The sequence below is a fragment of the Henckelia pumila genome, chromosome 3, assembly GCF_033568475.1.
Source record: "Henckelia pumila isolate YLH828 chromosome 3, ASM3356847v2, whole genome shotgun sequence".
Classification (NCBI taxonomy): domain Eukaryota; kingdom Viridiplantae; phylum Streptophyta; class Magnoliopsida; order Lamiales; family Gesneriaceae; genus Henckelia; species Henckelia pumila.
The window spans coordinates 32,852,475-32,868,727 of NC_133122.1; the positions used below are offsets into that span (position 1 = coordinate 32,852,475).

At 35.1% G+C, this 16,253-nt stretch overlaps 1 protein-coding gene across 2 annotated transcripts; it reads right to left on the reverse strand.

Moving 5' to 3' along the window:
• Positions 1 to 104: 104 nt before the first annotated feature.
• Positions 105 to 4,492, reverse strand: LOC140887078 (protein PHOX1-like). 2 transcript variants are annotated; one of them, XM_073294106.1, is made up of 4 exons: positions 1,502 to 4,492; positions 1,175 to 1,409; positions 631 to 735; positions 105 to 416 (listed from the first exon to the last, which is right to left on the reverse strand). In XM_073294106.1, exons 1-2 carry the CDS (start codon positions 3,567 to 3,569, stop codon positions 1,261 to 1,263), a joined length of 2,217 nt encoding a protein of 738 aa, XP_073150207.1. In that variant the 5' UTR covers positions 3,570 to 4,492; the 3' UTR covers positions 105 to 416; positions 631 to 735; positions 1,175 to 1,260. The 2 variants fall into 2 exon arrangements, with proteins under 2 accessions (XP_073150207.1, XP_073150206.1); XM_073294105.1 differs by lacking the exon at positions 631 to 735.
• Between the last annotated feature and the right edge of the window lie 11,761 nt (positions 4,493 to 16,253).

Sequence of the window (16,253 nt, forward strand, 5' to 3'; positions counted from 1 at the left end):
TCTGATGGAATTCAAAACTAGAAAAAAAAAAACAATGAATGAATAAAGAGACAACCTAAGTCCATGATAACATGAAACAAATGATAACCAGCCGCTTCCTTCAATCCATTGACAAATATTAAACCGACTTAAAAACCAAATTACAGTTACATAAATCTCACAGCAAAACACTATCCATACAAGTTCTTCACCAAAAAAAGAAAAAGAAAAAGAAAAGTGAAAAACATGTAAAAATTAATTTATAACAAAAACTATATATTTTCATGTTCTCGGAAATTACTGTGATGGGGAGAGATGCTAAGTTGGCGAAGAGATTCGCTCCCTCGAAACTCATCCCATGAAACTTGAAAATTCATATCAGTTGATTGATTTTCCACTGTAGTTCATCACAAAATACCCCACCAGAAGAAGGAAACCTGCAAGGAGATGAATTATCATCTAAACTTTGCGGGTAACGAATAAACAAGAATACAGGAGACTTCCACAAAAACCAAAGTTTGTTATGTTTCATATATATCTAGCTGCATCAGATTCCTCATTCAAAGAATGCATGCTCACGAGTTTTTGTAAAAAAAAAAAAAAAAAATGATTTAACAAGCACAATGAATTTAGGTGAAGACAGAAACTCACTTTTGATCCAATTCCCCCTCAAGCTTATAGTTTTATCATCCTTTCAAAGGTAGTCCGAAAGCAGACAATTAATAAGACATCCCACATGGTATGGAGCAAATAAATCTGAAAAACCACATTTCGACTATGACTTAAAACCATAGGGATTTGAACCACGAGATCAATTGATGGATCAATCATCATATAAAGTTTTCCTATATCAGTATATGTTTACTCGTGGCACGATGCCTCAAAGCTCAACATCATGAGCTTAAAATTACCTCGGAACTAACTTTAACGCAACTTATTACCTACTTTAGATTCGGCATCTAAGCTATATATTACAAATAACTGGCAGACATTATTGATCTTTCTAGATCGTTTGAACAAATTTCTCGTTTCCTTAACCAAAGCTGTGGTAAGTCCATGAGATCATATGTCATGTAAGTCTTTAGATAACAGATAACTCAGGTCATTTCAACTATTCTTATAGTTGGGACTTGGGATCCAACAGAAAAAAATCTTGTTACTATAACATAATGGCCAAATATTTTATCATACTCACCAGATTGCAATAAGCCCAAATTCTTGCCAAGGGATTCTCCGTAGTAGTTACACTTCGATTTCTCCATGATACATCAACTTGAGCAGCTACGCATGTTCAAGGGCATAATAAAGTTTTGAAGCTCTTCTTCGAAGTAGTGGCTCTAATCGGAAACAAGGAATGGTTCTCTGCCACGTTTTAGCTTCATACATCTCATTCCATGCCTGAACAATCTCATCGATATTGAATCCCAAGCCTGAAACCACATTTAGATGTTAGAAGACTTTGAAGTAAAAATTTTAATTCTAAAATATCACACATCCTGAGATGCTAAAGTCTAAGCATCACCTTTCGATGTAGTGTCTATGGAGCAGTGATTCTTTATCATAACAGCAATATCAGTGGGAGAAGCTCCAGCAAGTTCAAATTTTTCGACAGCAACCTCCAAACATTCTTGCCACACAGGAAGTCCTAATTTGAATTCCATAATAGATCTTTCATAAAGCATGGTACCCCAAAGCACAAATATCTGTGATCTAACATTTGAAGCCTGTTCTGAGGCCTCATTTGCAGAGATATGTTTGAACAAGTTATCCAGTTTCATTTTCTGCAACGGGGTTTCCACTTTCTTCGGCTTGGACAGTTCATTGAGACGGCGTTCTTCCGCATCTTCCCACATCAGCATACCCTTTTCCATGTTTTCCTCGGCATTGTTGTAAAGCTGAAGAACTTCTGTTGAAGGCCACGATTCTAGATCAATATTAGTACCGACTGTATAATACCAAGAAAGTTTGGCCTGCTCAAACTGTTGCTGCCCACAAGCTAGAATAGCTTCATAGAAATTTGGTTTAATTTTCAGTGCCTCTTCATATTTTTTCCCAGCTTCTACGTACTCCTTCTGTGCCCAATCATAAGCACCCTTGATCTGCATAAGAACAGATTCTCTAGAAGAATCCTCAGTAAAATAAACCTTCTTTCTTGCCCTGGACATGTGAACATTACCCCAATTAAACAAAGCCAAAGCTGCCAGCTCTTGGAATGTATCTGCCGCATTGCTGAAAAGGTCTTGAGCCTCTTCACTCGTGATCGCCTCCTCCATAGCTTCAGAATAGAGTTTCATTCCCACCTCATGGAGATCTAGGTAAGCATCAACGTCAAACCCAGCATAGTTCTTAAAGAATCGAGCAAACTCAATGATCCAATCGCTGATACAAGATGACTCACTCCGTAACTCTTTTCTTCTTCCCACATGTCCATTTTCAGTAACATGTTTCGTGTCAAGCTGGGCTTCTGTTTCAAGCCTTTTAACCTTTTGACGCAAGGTATCTTGATCGGGATTAACTTCAACAATATATAGTTTAACAGAACCATGTCCTGAAGCTGCTTCAGCCCACCTCAGTTCTTCTGCCGTGGCAATTGTGACCAGATCACCTTCTTCATCTCTATACTTGACATGAACAGCTTTGGAGCTGGGAAACCGATCAGAAATAATTTCTCTAAGCTTCAGCATGTTGCAGTTGACGGGAATCTGAGCCCATCTTATGTCTTCTCCAAATACCAGTTTCACAGTTCTACTAGGCTCTTCACCCACACCATTACTAATTTTCTCTTCCTCAACGACTAATTTGTCCTCAGCCTTCTTTTCATCCATCCGCTCATCAGACTTCCTCGTCATAACAATGTCATCAGCTTTTCTTTCTCCAGTTTTTCCTTTCATTTCCTTTTTGTCACCTTCTTTCCCATCCCTATTTTCTTTCATCTTGTCATCAACTATCTTTTCCACTACATTGTTGCTTTTCTTTTTCTTAGTCTTCTCTTTGGATGCCTTAATTGGAGGCGAAAGAGGAGGAGGCTCCACATATTCAGGTAAAGGAATCAAGTCTATCGAAATTTCACTTGCTCTTGAGCCTTGTCTCTCTAGTGTGTTTTTCACCCTTTCTGCAATTTCACTTGCCATGATATTATTTTGTTCCGTCTTCAATACCGTCCCAACATCTCTTAGTGCCAAATCTAGCTTATTCAATGCTTCATAACACCGAGCTCTCTTCAAGAGAGCCTTACTGTATTTTGGTGTGACCTCAAGGGCTAAATTGCATTCATGGATCGCCCTTGGATACTCACTAATACCCAACTGCATATAGCAAGCAGCCATATTGCTCCGTAGATAGGATACATCTATATGGTTTCTTGGAAGCAATTTTATGGCTTTCTCATACTTTAACATTGCGCCCTCATAGTCCCTCCTCTGAAACAATATATTGCCATCGTTCTTTAATTCTTGCGACATAGAAATAAATATGGCAGTGTCCTTATCATAAGCTCTTGGACTATTTTCACTAGCTTTACTTTGCCTCAAATTGGATTCCCCTGCTTTATCTCCCAATGTTTTCTTGTTTGTTCCTCCATGTTTCCCCATATTAAAATTCAAGATTTCAAACAACCAAAAACTTGAATTCAATATCTAACACTTATCTTACCCCAAAGTTATACGACCTTAGTCCCAATCGATTTTCTAAGAATAATAAGTAGCTTGAAGTTTCCTATTAAAGAAGGATATTAAAACGAAATCAATCTGAAAAAATCTGCAGACTGATTTACCAATCAAATCCAAGCTGTATACTTTAGACCCAGAACCACCTTCAATAACACCTACGCACCAATTTATATCCCAACAACCGAGAAACAAACGAAAGACAAAACCAAATCTTCACCCAGAAAGCTCAGATGAATGCTTCACAATCCCACCAACCTCCAACACAAATACCAAGAAATGAACGATCCCAGCAAAAAATATTTCCCCCCCGTCAAATCCCAATTTAGAAATGGTACAGATAAAGAATAAACCTTAATTCAGCTGCAAGCAAAGATTGAAGATTCCAACCCTTTTCTTCTAAAAGGATACAAAACAAATTGAAATGATTTGATTGGATGGTGCAACTTCCGAAAGGGTCGATCTTCGTCCAAAATATTCCGGGAATTTCCAAGGGAAAAAAATCAAGAATTTGGATTGCAGATGAACGGGAGGAAACCAATGATATTCACCAAGAACAAGCAAACAGCTCTGGAGCTGGCATAAAAACCACAAAAGGTGAAAGGAATCATCAATAATTTATTACATTATAATCCTGTTTATACGCTGGAAAAGAATGAAAAAAAAAAGGAGGCCTGCGGCATTTTCTCCCCCCATAAATTACTACAAATCGAAAGTGGGATTCTTGATTTTAAATTTTTGGGGAAATTTCAAGAAAATATTTGGGGTTTCCGTGTATTCCAAGATTGTGGGTGAGTTTCGTTGGCAAACTGTCAGGTTTTGTTTGACTCTCCAAACACTCCTTTCCTTTTCTTAAAGGCCTCGCCAGCTTTTTCAGCTGTCTCTCATCACTTGCCACCTTTTTTTTCATAGGAAACTTGAAGAATAATGAATGAAACTATCAGAATAAATTATATGGAATAAATTCTTTTTTTTTTTTTTTAAATGAATTATATGGAATAACTACTTGCATGTAATGATTCCATTTATAAATTATACATGGAGATTACTGCACCTACCATCAAAGTCTTAACACAAAAACTTGTAATAAGAATCAATTTTGTGTTTAAATTTCTAATTCAAAATTCATAAAAAAATATTATTTTTTTTATGTTTAAAGTATTACTTTTCGTTCAATATATAATACGAGTCGATCCGTATTATATATATATTTACCGTGAGGCAGATTTATTTCTTAATCTGATTCATAAAAATTTATTTATTTTTATGCCTAAAAATTTATTACTTTGTACTCCGGATATGTATCGGTTTAACCCGTTTTACAAATATAAATCCGTGAAATCGCCTTACATGATACATAGTTAGAGTCTAAAAGACATAAAATCTCTTTAAAAAATTATTGGTAGATTAATACGTTTTTATATTTTTTTAAAAAAATCAAACATATTTTACCTTAATAAAAACTCGACACATATAATCCCTATGATAATTGATAAGAGGTTTTGTGCCTGATTTGAACAAAAAAAAAAAAAAAAAACTAAACTAAAATGTTAATAATTTTGATGTTATTTTGTTTTGTTTTTCATTTTTTTTACGAAAGATGTTGGTGCAATTAGCTCATCCACGACACATGATTTTAAAAAAAAACCCCTTGATTTTCTCATTTTCGGAATTCAATGATTTTGAATTCTTTTGATTTTTATTATATTAAATTAAGATTACATTTGAAAATGAATTTTTTTTATACTACACATACCAAATATTATTATTTTGACAATAAAAGTTAGACACTATATTTGTTTTTTTAAAAAAAAAAAAATATTTTCAAAATTCAATTTTTAATTGGTAAATAAACAATTATAGGAAACACTTTTTTAGTTTTTTTCTTAATATGCTTCTTAAAATTAATCTCAAACACTACCGTAATCTTTCTTAATTAACACTTCAAGATACTTCAAAACGAGAAAAGTGTGTTCAAACCTAGATTAAAATATATTTTCTTAATGGTTTGAAAAAAAATCTACAACCCGCAGAAATAGTTAGCGAAAGAACAAATAGACACGTTGGAATAATATATAATGATAATTATATTAGAAAGTTGCTACGAACATGGCTGATCTGCTCATACAAATGATTCGTGTGATCCCACGTTGTTCAACTTAGAAAAGGATGCTTCAACTTATAATATTCTTCTTCTTTTTTCCCTTCCCCGCTTGTTTGAAAAAAGAAAAAATTTCCAATTTGGTTAGAGAATTTATAATATGTATGACATTATTTAGTTAATGAGAATTACGAGTTTTCTTGTAAAAAAATAAAAATAAAAATAATATTATTGTGAATGTTTAATAAAATGACTTCAAAATATAAATATATACTTTCACTAAAATTCTTAAATCCAACTCTTAAATTTCATCTCTTACATTTTGGCGTAAATTAATAAATGTATGAAAATTTAAATAACCGAGTGAGTTGGAGATCAGGGAAACCCAATGGATTTTTTTTTTTTTTTTTTTTTTTTTTTTTTTTTTTGAGTTTTACCCACCGGTTGTTGATAACGCTATGCAACTCAAATTTTACTAATTAAACTTTGGTACGTTTAGTGATTTGCTTTTTGGATCATGACACGAAATTAAAATGCTAGTATATACCAAATGATTACGTTTGTAAAAAGATTTTCAATTATAAATTTATATATCTATATACACATATATTTTATATATCCCTTAGTAGCTTATAAATTTATTCTAACTAATATCTAGAACTTTTAGGTATCAAATTCATCAGAAACGGTTTCAGGAAGGGAATAATAATGAATTATGTTCCTAAAGTTTTCATCGTTTTCCAAAAATATACTAACACTTTATTCGTTCCTAATTATGTCCCTTTTTTTACAAAAATGTTTTCTGATATGTCATTCAAACTAAAAATTTCCTATAATACACTTAAATTAAAATGACATTTTAATTCTTTCCTTAGGCTCAAAAAATGGTATCAAAACCTAGGTAATTTTATTCAGACTTTTATTATTCATTAAATCATATTTTTCTTTGATGAGGAAGAGATTTTCAACAAACCATGGATTCAAACAAGAGTTTGAACCAAAAGGACTTTACTTACATGAAATCTCATAAACAAGTGAATCTATTTAAAATAGATTCTCTACAATAGAAGTTAAAAAGACTTGGGTCTTTTTATACGCTCTGAAGAGATTAAGAAATATGATTTATAATTCTCAATTTTTAGAAATTACACCAGATTCCTCTAAACTCTCCGGAGATCTTAGAGAAATTCAAAAGACGGTACAATATTACAGCAATCGGCTGTATGAAATACCTCGGCAGATTGAAGAAATCCTTGGGAAACAAGAAGAAATTCTTGGAACTCTAAAGGATCTGCAAACAAAAATCATAAATCTAGAACACACTCTGGTTCTAGAAAAGGAAATACAGGAGGAAGGTTACCACTCTCGTTTGGTACTGAGTCTTTGCTACATCAAAAAGGTAAAACCAAAATGGTACAAAAAACTTTAACTGGTGAAGAAATGATGATTAATTTTATAAAAGCAGTATCAGAGAAAAATACTATCTGATGACTACTTTAGAAAGATTAAATCTCGAGGATCTACAAGATCTTGCAGATTCATTTGCAAATCTCAAAGTAGTAGATCTAAAAATAAATTTTCCTGAGGGTGAGCAACCCATTGGAAATCCTCCAAGATATGTGGTTAAAACAGAAAAACCATATAGTAAGTTCCAGATTGGGGAAAATTCACATCCAGCGGGAACCAGGACAAGAAGGAGTAAGATACCAATACATCAAACTCCTTACGGAAAAACTGTTTTAGATCCGATACATCCTTATGGGGTTATGTTAAACCTTGATGTTCTGGACTTTAAAAACAGGGAAGATCTCATAGACGATTGGACGTCAGCTATGAGAATTGCAGCAGGAACATTAGATCTCAATAAAGAATGATTCATTAAACTCCTAGAAATGAGTCTAATGGGATCGATCAAGATAGCTTGGGAAATGACCATGCCAGAAACCAAAGAATCAGTCTTAGGAGGAGAATACCTAAGCGAGATTGGAGGAAGAATGACTACTCTATTTAAAGCACAATTTATAGGGTAGACTATTTCAATAATCAAGATACAGAGAAAAAGAGAAGATATACTCAAGTTCTGTATAGTCTCGAGTTGCACGACATCTGTCTAGTTGATGAATATATTATGTTATTCACCAAATATAGATGGAATTCAGGAGTCGAGGAAAACGTAGCTATTCAGCTATTCTTTGCAAAAATGTCAAGTCCCTGGAGAGAAATGTTGATAAAAGAATACGTTCCGGGTAATCCAGACACATTGGCAAGACGCGCCTCTTTTCTAAAAGGAAAATTGGCAGAATGGTGTCACATGACAGTATTACAAAAAAACTACAAGAAGATAAGGGGTATAAATAAACGTACTCCTTTCTGTTGTAAAGAAAATGATCTTCCAACAATCATTGGGAACAGATCACAGAGATTTAAAATAAAGAAATTCAAAAATAATCCCTATAACAAACGAATGTGGAGTTCTTGGAAACCAAAAACAGTTTGGTCCAAACAAAAGGCCAGATCTTATAGATCAGGAAATAGAAGCGGACCTGCAAGAACATCCCCAGCAATGAGTTCATCTCAAAACAAGGGAAGAATACCATCCAAAAGAACTTTCAGAAGAACTCATACAAGAGCAAGTGAAAATTTTAAGGATTGTAACTGCTGGACATGTGGAGCAAGAGGACATATCTCAACAAATTGTCTAGAAAATGAGAAGAAAAGAGTCAAACTCTTTGAAGCAACACCAGACATGGATGATGCGGTCTTCTTTCAAGATCTAATCCAAGTATATCAGTTTGAGGATATACCCTCAAACGAAAGTATATACGAGGAAGAAATATTAGAAGAAACTGAGGATGAATCAGAATCAGAATCAGAATCAGAATCAGAGTAAAGAGGAAGTGTTTCGACAAGAAACACATGAGAGTTTGGCTGGGTTTTTTTAGTCAAACTACTATATCTCATAATATGATCCAGAGAATTATGAGAGAAAATCCTACTCTACAAAAATATCAAGGATTTTCAGCAGGACAAGTGGAAAGAGTGTTAGGAAACCTGGGCCTTAGAAAAAGAAGAAACAATCTGATTTACAAGGTATCCAGAAGGGAAATGACAATCCCTATGGAATTAACTAGTAATCAGATTGAAATGTAATTAATTCCTTTTGAAGAAATAAGAGAAGAATTGCAAAAACTGAAAAGTGAAGTAGCAAAGACGATGTCTTGGATTCATATTGGAGCAATCCAAATAATGATCAAAGCCACTTTTAAAGAAGGAATAGATTCGCCCATAGATATCGTAGTATGCGATAAAAGAATGGGGAATATACAAGATGGTATTCTGGGAACTATCTCAGGAAATTTATGTGCAGAAAAAATTGTAGGAGTTATCTACCCAAGAATATCCTACAATTTAGCCGATATAGATTTTAGTCGTGCCTTGACATTGCATTAAAATTTCAAGGAAAAAAGATTGATGAAAGAAGGTAATAGACCATATTCTATTACATATAAAATTTCATATGCTCTTTCTAATACTTACCATTTAGAATTATTTATTAGAAATGAGTTTATTAAAATTTCAGATATTTTTGAAAAGGTTGCTCAAGCAATCTACCCAGAAAGAATCAAGTTTCCCTTAATTCAAGAAACATACATTCAAATTCAAGACCAACCGGTTCTATATAGAGAACATAAAATAGAACCCAGAAGGTTATCCTTTCAGAAAAATCGAATGACAATTCGTAGATGGGAAAAATCTCCGATTCAGGAAATTCCACCATAAGAAAAAGAGTTTTCTATACTAGAAAAACTTAGATCTCCAGAAGGATGGAAAAAAAAGTAAAAATAGTATTCGAAATACAAGTCATCGGAACAAATTTCCTTGTAACTCGGTTTACTATTTAGAACAACAAGAAAAAGGGACTTACCAAGGAGTGATATGAAAGAGTGGGTGCTCGGTTAGCCAACTTGTGGCTAAGGGCTTTTATGACTCTATGTAAAATAATCTTTTGTTTAATATAATTTACACTTTTATAATGGCATTGACTTTATCTTTCTTCATATTGTTATATTATGATATACTATTGTTGTTTTGATAAAGACCTTGAATATACTATAGTGTATGTAAGATGTGGTAGCACATGGGGATGACTATCATGAAACACATCTTATAGTCACTGTATATTCTAAACTGTTCCTAGTCAATTGAGCCGTCCGCAAATAAGGATAAGGATCGCTCGAGATTGAGACTAGCATTTGCGATGCCGAGTACCACGTTTCATTGGTATGGAACATAGAGATGTTCAAAGCATGCAAATGGATATTCATATGATGAATGATCGAACTATCCTATTCGAACTTTCCAAGTGGTTATCACTTATCGAGTGGATAAAGTCCGCGGTTTTGGTTGTACACCATTAGTCCTTATTACTTGAAACATCATTGAGACTCTATATGCTAGTACTGTACTTTGACTCGTTTACCGACTCTATTGGGGTCATCAGGTGTCGGGATTGGGTACAGTTACGACACATATAGGAGTCGATGCTTTATTGTCAAGGATTCACCACATACTTGCGAGTGTGGATATCCTATGCGATCTGAGGAGATATTAGTGTGACGAATCTCTGGCCAGAGTACATGATGTGTTTTAGGTTACTTGGTGTTCCTAGTAACACATGCGATGTCACTAATAGATCTCCAAGATGTTATGCATAGTTATCGAATCTCGAACGACTCTCGATGCACCAATGGTTGTTGATTCGATCGGGATATTTGGTTGAAGGGACCGTACTGTACGCTAACCAAAATCTACTGGTTCTTGCAGGCACTATCAGTAATACCTAGGGAATCATGGGGCGATGTTGCTAGGTGCTCTTACCATGATTCGATGGGTAAGTCGGAAATTGTTGTTCCGAGTCACAAGGAGTTGTGAGCCCACGGCTAGCTGTATTCCTGAACCATTGAGGGTTACACAAGTAATGGATTACTAAAACCCCGTAGAGATAGTTAAATTTAAAGAGTTAAATTTAATAAAAGAGAAGTTGGACTTCTTAACTAAAGGGAGTGAAATTTCCTAAAATGACATAGGGATGGACATTTTTGGAAATCACTGAATTCGGATTCAGAAAAATTATCTTGACTTTAAAAGATGCAGAAATGGTTTATGTGCACATTGGTAAAATTAGTTTATCAATCAGAGTCACGATGAATTTTATATTAATTTCTAGAACAACGGGCTTGGCTTGTTGGGCTTAAGTTATGGATTGTGAGCTTTAAGGAGTTAGAGTCATAATGCAATTATAACTTAATCTAGTCTAAAAATTATCTAAAAATAAGACTGCGGTGTTCGAAAATTACAAGCTTTTCAGTCTAGAAATTTTCGAAATTTCAGTCTATATTATTCAAGAGGATTTTCGAATTCTCTGTCCCTTTCGGAGAAAATTCGGTCTTGTGATTTTTGTAAAAAATTACAATCCGGATTAACAGATCATATCTGTTTATTCTCTACGTAAAACTTCTGATTGATTTCTAGTGCAATCAATTAGAGGGTTTCTGCTTTTCGTTCGTGGACCTAATTCCGGAGATAGATCGTGATAGTCATCGGTTCCCGGGATTTATAAGAAGAGCAGATTAAATTCTGTTGGAGTCCACAATCAAGCCTTTGCTTGACAAGGTAAAATATTTAATAGTGATTATTTGTTTTACTTACCCAATTTAATCGTAAAGTTTTGATACCCAGATATGGAATCGTTCCATATTAATAAAATAAATTTTTAAACTTCCGCTGCACCGGGTATCAATTCTAATTGATCTGAACACCGTTTTTCAACAGTGGTATCAAAGCCAGGTTGCTCAGATCAAACGATTAAATTAATCGATTGTACAAAATTTTTAAGCCTCGGTTTTTGAAACAAAACGAAAATTTAAAATTAAATTTTAATGGGCAAATCGGGCAGCGAGCGTCGCTGCCCAAGGGCAGCGACGGGCTGCCCAGCCCGGGCCCTTTTTGGGGCACGGGCTGCCCGGGATTGTCCCGGGCGGCCCGAAAAAATTATTTTTTAATTTTTAATTAAAATTTTAATTTTTTGAAATTCTAGTTTTTGATCCGATCGAAAATTGTTTTTGATTGGTTCACGAGGCATCGGATCGAATTGTTCGAGTCCGAAAATTTTAAAATTGATTTTTGGATAAATTTGAATTTTTGGAAAATTTATAAATTTTATCCGTTAAATTAAATTTTATAAAATTAATTATTTTGGTACAATTTATGATAAGATATGATCTTATGGATGGATAAGATAAAATATGATTTTATCTTTTAAATTATGATGCCTTTGCATGTTTATCCAATTATTTAATTATTGAATTAATTAATGGATAAAGGATGATCGATTGTCATGACCAATATTTTAGGTGTATGTTAGGTGATTTATATTTGTTTTATTGTTGTTGGTGTTTATTAATGGGCTTGGTTTATAGCCCAATATGATTGTCATATGTAATAAAAGTGGGCCTGGTTTATGGCCCGTTCCCACCCCTAAAATGTATCCCATATTTGTCATCGAAATTTATTGTAAATTTATTAGACTTAGTGGGAGACAAAGATTTGAAGAAATGGTGGGCCCAGCAGACAATGAAGACCGAAGAAATGTAAATTGGAAGCACAATGTAATAGGATTGCATTGCATACTTACATATCACATAGGATTGGACTTAGACTCGTGATTGGCAACCACGGGTCGATTAGTTAATGGGATCGATCATCCTTAAATAATATATGATATTATTGATGTATGAATGTTTAGACTACATTGTATGAATCCCGCAAGCATACATAAATTGCATGATGAGACAAAATTTTAAAATTAAAATCCCTCATTTTAAATATGATTTAAAATTGATATCAAGATTAATAAAAAGGAATTTAAATATTGTTTAAATATTCCTACCTTCCATCAACGATCAATGTATGAGATGCTACCCGCGGATACGGTTCGGCTCATATTATTGGGGGGGCCCGTTCGTCGAAAAACTGTACATTGGATCGACACATGTTGTAAGTTGGGTGGAACTCCCATGGGATTGGCTCATATTATTGGGGATCCACATGGCGACCGTCCATCACAACTTAATATTGATGGGTTATCTTGACATGTCACAATAAACGGCGTCATATTATTGGGCACTTATTGGACATGAGGTAAAAATATGGGGGTTACTTTGGAAGTAATTGGGCTCTACATTTTGAAAATTATGGTTGGCTGATATTATTCGAGATCATGATTTGTCAATTAGACTCCATGTTCTCACTAAGGAAAACAGTTTCCCGTTTTCACTAGAGGGTAGTGAAATCGTTAAAATAGTGGGAGTGTAATTCATAAAAATAAAATTCGCCATATTTTATGTCTTAGTAAATTAATTAAACAATCATTGATTATTGTCTGTTTCCTTTTCAGTATATTATTACAATGACTTCTCGCAATCCACTGTTTTCAATTCTCGAACAAAACAAATTGACTGGCGCAAACTATACGGAATGGTTCCGTAAGTTGAAAATTATTCTTACTTCGGAAAAATCTTTCTACGTGTTAGAGAAGCCGCCTCCGAAGGAAGCCCCGGCTAATACAAGTCCGGAAGAGTTGGCCAAACTTGATTTATGGTGGGACCATGATATCAAGGCTAAATGCTACATGCAGGCTTCGATGTCTGATGAGCTTCAAAGGAGATTCGAGGATGCCGTGAATGTTGCTGACATTCACAAGAACCTCAAGGAACTCTTTGGAGCTCAGTCAAGGTCGGAGAGGTATGCCACCGTCAGAGAGCTCATGAAGAGCCGCATGTGAGATGGAACTTCGGTCCGTGAGCATGGGGTGCACATGATTGGGCTCATTGAAAAGTTGGTAACACTCGACTTGACTTTGGAGCATGAACTTAGCGCGGACTTGTTGCTTCTATCACTTCCTTCATCGTTTGACGATTTTGTGATGAACTTCAATATGAACAAGATAGAGGCCACCCTTGAAGAGATGGTCAATATGCTTGTCACATATGAAGCCACACTAAAGAAGGATAAACCGGTACTCTTGGTTGGCTCCTCTTCTAACTCTAAGAAAGGACCAAGTGGAAAGGGTAAGAAACGTTCTGTCCCGCCCAAGAAGATTGTACCAAATAAGAAGGGAAAGGCCAAGGTTTCAAATGGGATAAAAGATGAAAACGTTTGCCATTACTGCAAGAAACCCGGTCATTGGAAACGTAACTGCAAGGAATACCTCGAACAGTTGCGAACTGCAAAGGGTATGTTTTACATTGAAATAAATGTTTCGCTTAATACTTCTTCTTGGGTATTGGATATCGGATGTGGATCTCACATTTGCAATGATTTGCAGGTGATGACAAGAAGTCGTAAGCTAAGGATGGGTGAGACCCAGCTAAGGCTCGGGAATGGTTCTAGAGTCGAAGCTAAAGCCATAGGAGACATTTATTTAGTTTTGAAGAACAATTTTAAGTTATTTTTGAGGGATTTTTTATATGTTCCGGATTTGGTCAAAAACATTATATCTATTTCTATGCTTGATAGAGATGGTTTTTCTTGCAATTTTGTGAATGAGATTTGCAATATTTACAAGATTGAATGTTTGATTGGAAATAAACAACTTGAAAACGATCTATATAGCTTAAAATTAAAAGACGTTCCAATTAATTATGTTGATAAACCGGTAACAACAATTAAAAGGAAGGACGATAGTCAAAACCCGGCAAACCTTTGGCATGCTAGGCTAGGTCATATTTCCTCAAGGAGGATGAACAAGCTAGTGGGAGAGGGCATGTTTGATATGTCTGATATTAACTCTCTACCTAATTGTGAGTCCTGCCTAAAGGGAAAAATGAATAAATCTTCTTTCAAAGGGAAACCTGAGCGTAGTCAAAATCTGTTGGATTTGATCCATACAGATGTTTGCGGTCCATTTAGGATTGGTACTAAATGTGGCAAAACCTACTTCATTACCTTTACTGATGATCATTCTAGGTATGGGTATTTATATTTAATGAAATATAAGTCTGAAGCATTTGAAAGGTTCAAAGAATTCAAGGCTGAAGTAGAAAACAAACTAGGTAAAAGTATTAAGGCACTTCGATCGGATCGAGGTGGAGAATACTTAAGTACCGAGTTTTTGGACTATCTAAAAGAGAATGAGATTCTCTCTCAGTGGACTCCTCCTATGACACCTCAGCTTAATGGTGTTTCGGAGCGTCGCAATCGAACTTTGTTGGACATGGTTCGATCCATGATGAGCTTCACTGAGCTACCACCTTCGTTTTGGGGCTACGCGCTTGAAACGGTGGTATTGTTGTTAAACAACGTCCACACTAAAACAGTAAATAAAACACCATACGAGTTATGGAATGGCAAAGCTCCTAAGTATTCGTACTTGAGAATTTGGGGATGTCCTGCTTACGTGAAGCAGACAGTGGGAGATAAATTGGATAGTCGATCCACTTTATGTTATTTTGTAGGGTATCCGAAAAATTCAATCGGATATTATTTCTATCATCCTGCTGAAACAAAAGTGTTTGTTTCAAGGAATGCCACCTTCTTGGAGAAGGAGTTCTTATTGGATAAGAAAGGCAAGATGATGGAACTCGAAGAAATTCGAGAAGAACCCGAGATACAAAATAGTGATCCTACACCTCAAGAATCATCACAAGACACGCCTATTACTAGGAGATCCGAGAGGACTTCTAGGCCTCCTATTAGATATGGTCTTCTTCTTGAAGGAGATCAAAGTGAACCCGACATTGGATGTAATCCAAGAAACTTCAAGGAAGCAATTTCTGATGCGGATTCGAATTTATGGCTTGAAGCTATGCAATCGGAAATAGACTCGATGCATTCTAACCAAGTTTGGTCTTTAGTAGATCCTCCCGATGGAATTGTTCCAATTGGGTGCAAATGAATCTACAAGAGAAAGCTTGGGCCTGATGGAAAAGTATTGACCTACAAGGCACGATTGGTGGCAAAAGGTTATACTCAAAGACAAGGAGTTGACTATGATGAAACTTTTTCACCAGTAGCAATGTTCAAGTCCATAAGAATCCTTATTGCCATAGCAGCATGGTATGACTATGAGATATGGCAAATGGATGTAAAAACTGCATTTCTTAATTGAAACATTAAGGAAGAGATCTATATGACGCAGCTTGAGGGATACACATCCATGGGAAGCGAGCATAAGGTATGCAAGCTTCAGAGATCAATCTATGGTCCCAAACAAGCATCAAAAAGTTGGAACCAGAAATTTGATGAAACAATAAAGGATTTTGGTTTCATCAAGAATCCGGAGGAACCATGCGTGTACAAGAAAGTAGTTAAGAATGCGGTAACATTCTTAGTACTTTATGTTGATGACATCCTAATCATGGGGAATGATGTAGGGATGTTGCAGTCAACAAAGATATGGTTATCAGGTAGATTCTCGATGAAGGATTTAGGTGAGGCATCCTATATTC